Consider the following 2,581-nt stretch of genomic DNA (forward strand, 5'->3'; position numbering starts at 1 on the left):
CCCCACCCCCTGCACAGCCCTTCCCCGTCATCCCTGAAGATGCGTATCCAGGGCCAGGATGCCCACACGGGGCAGTGGCACCCAGAATGTCCCCTCCGGCCTCCCCACCCTCACAGGGAAGTCACTCATCACCTAGGCTTCTTTTTTTTTTTGAGTTGGAGTCACACTCTGTTGCCCAGACTGGAGTGCAGCGGCCGCTCCCGGCCACCGCAGCCTCACCTGCCGGGCTCCAGCGATCCTTCCGCCTCAGCCTTCCGAGTAGCTGGAACTACAGGCACATGCTACCACGCCCAGCTAATTTTTTGATTTATTATAGAGATGAGGTCTCGCCAAGTTGCCCGGCGGGTCTCGAACCCGCGGGCTCAGGCAATCCACTCACCTCAGCCTCCCAAAGTGCGGGATGACAGGCTGAGCCACCGAGCCTGGCTCCTAGACTTCTATCTGCTCTTGTTGCAGGGACCCTGCCCCTGCCTGTGGGAACCCAGCAGGCTGAGCGCAGGTGATGCCAGGCTCTGGCGGGAGCAGGGCCTGGTTCCCTGCCCAAGCAGCCACAGCCCTGTCAGCTTTGCAGCAAGACTGACCCAGCCCCCTCTGCAGCGGGGGTGACAGTCGCAGTGGCACACGTCTACTGAGCGCCAGCATGGACACCGGACCGGCTCGGCGCAGCCCATCAAGGCAGGGACTCTTGTCCCGTCTATGGAATAGGAAACTGAGGCTCAGAGAAGCGCAGACTTGCTGGGGCCACGCAACCAGTGGACGGGGCACGAGACCCGAGCTCAACCCCCAAAGCCTGCCTGCCTCCTGGGACTTCGCTGCAGGATTCCCTCTAGAACACCCCTCACAGAGTCAGCCTCAGTGGGGTGGTGGACCAGGGCGCAGATGAGCAGAGCGCCCCCCACCGGTGTGCCAGGCTGACTGGTGGGCCGCCTGGAGCTCGGCCCCCCACAGGAAGACCAGCAGGGCAGGGCCCCAGGCTCGGTGCCAGCCCCTTGCTGGCCCAGGACAGAGGGTCCACCGTCCCTTGGAGGTGGGAGCCTGGGCTTGAGCCCACAGGCCACCACCGACCTTTCTGTGGTCTCCAGGGCGCGCACACGTGTGCGCACACACAGGCACACACGTCACACACACACCGGCTGGGAGTCGCCTCTCTGCACCGCCCCAGCACTCAGGCCTGGGGTGACAGGCCGGACCAGGCCTCCCGCTCCTCTCTGAGACTGAGGGCCGAGGGCCCGGCCAGGGACTTCAGATCCTGGCAGGGGCCCAGAGGGGAGTGCCCAACGGAAGACAACACAGAGGTAAGAAAAGAGCACTTTATTTCGGTCTGAGAACGTAGTACAAACAGTGTCCGGTTTAGAACGTCCGCGCAGCACCGCCAGCGACAGCGAGGTACAACCCAAGTGTGTGTCAGGGAGGTCGGTGGGCCCAGGGTCAGGGCCTACCCCGGACGGCGCGAGACAGGCCTGCCAGGGGTCCAGCGTGGGAGGACGCCGGCCACGCCTCCGACGCAGGGGAACCGAGCAGGGAGCCCCCAACCCAGGGGGCTGAGCTTGGGGCCGGCGACCCCGGGGGCAGGGCCTGGAGCCTCCCCCGGTGTGGCTCTTGGTCCCAGCAGGAAGACTCAGGAGAGAGCCAGCAGGCTTCCGCAGGGCCGGGCACGCTGACCCTAGCGAGCCCGATGGGTGGAACAGCGGCTGCTTTGGGAAGCCGCTCCTGGAGCCTTCCCACAAAGGTCGGCGTGGGGAGCAGCGGGTGCAATCCCCAGAGACCCTGCAAGTCATGGAACTCCCTGAGCTTCAGTTTCCTCCCCGTAGACGGGGCGGCCGTGCCACCTGTGGGTGCTGCAGGAGCTTGGCACACGGAGCCCAGAGCTGTGCCCGTGGCCCTCGGCGTCTCAGGCTGCTGTGGGGCATGGATTTTGGTGGGGGGGCCCGGCTGCACTGTGAGTGTGATGGGTAAGAATCGGCTATCCTTGGAGGGGGCCAGAGATGACACGGACCGCGGGCCCTCGGCCGCGGCACCCCAGAGCACGGCCCGGCCGTCAGAGCCGCAGTGCCCGCCTGACCCCAGCACCCGGGCCTCTGGGCGAGGGTGAGCAACAAGAAGCGGAGCCGCTGGGCCTCCGGGCTCTGTGACCCCAGAGCCCGACCCTCCAGAGCTCGCCTCTGCGAATCAGCCCCCCCACAGCGGCCAAGGGCCCTCTTCCGGCCCCGGACATCCCCAGGCCTGCCCACAGCACCCAGCACCCTATCTGCAAAGAAGCCGGCACCCCCTCCTCTCCCGTCCCGAGGGGCGGACCCAGACCCATGGCAGCTGCGGGGCCAGGTCTGCGGCTCTCAGGGAGGGGGGTTTACCTTGAGTCCGCCACAGACTGGACAGGCCGAAAAGAGAGCCAGAGGAGACCCGGCGTGGGGGCCGCCCGCTTCCCAGGGCTCGCTGGGGGCCGGGCTGGGACGCACGGCCTCGTTGCCTGGGGCGGTCTCCGTCGCCTGTCCCCGCTGTCTCGCGCCCAGCCGGCCAGAGGGACCCCCGGTGGACGTATGGCCACCCACGTCCCCGGCTGCCCCGCCGCCAGGGCCTTCCT

The 2,581-nt window shown here is 67.3% G+C and overlaps 1 protein-coding gene across 1 annotated transcript in view; it reads right to left on the reverse strand.

Moving 5' to 3' along the window:
* DOK7 (docking protein 7) overlaps positions 1-2,581 on the reverse strand; it is a 27,188-nt gene that overhangs the window by 5,521 nt on the left and 19,086 nt on the right. Inside the window, 3 exon segments of the mRNA XM_021713760.1 lie at positions 1,440-1,717; positions 1,997-2,162; positions 2,352-2,575. Of these exon segments, the coding sequence (XP_021569435.1) occupies positions 1,440-1,717; positions 1,997-2,162; positions 2,352-2,575 (668 nt within the window).

Source organism: Carlito syrichta, unplaced genomic scaffold (assembly GCF_000164805.1).
Source record: "Carlito syrichta isolate Samal-C Ts95f unplaced genomic scaffold, Tarsius_syrichta-2.0.1 Scaffold304722, whole genome shotgun sequence".
Taxonomy (NCBI): domain Eukaryota; kingdom Metazoa; phylum Chordata; class Mammalia; order Primates; family Tarsiidae; genus Carlito; species Carlito syrichta.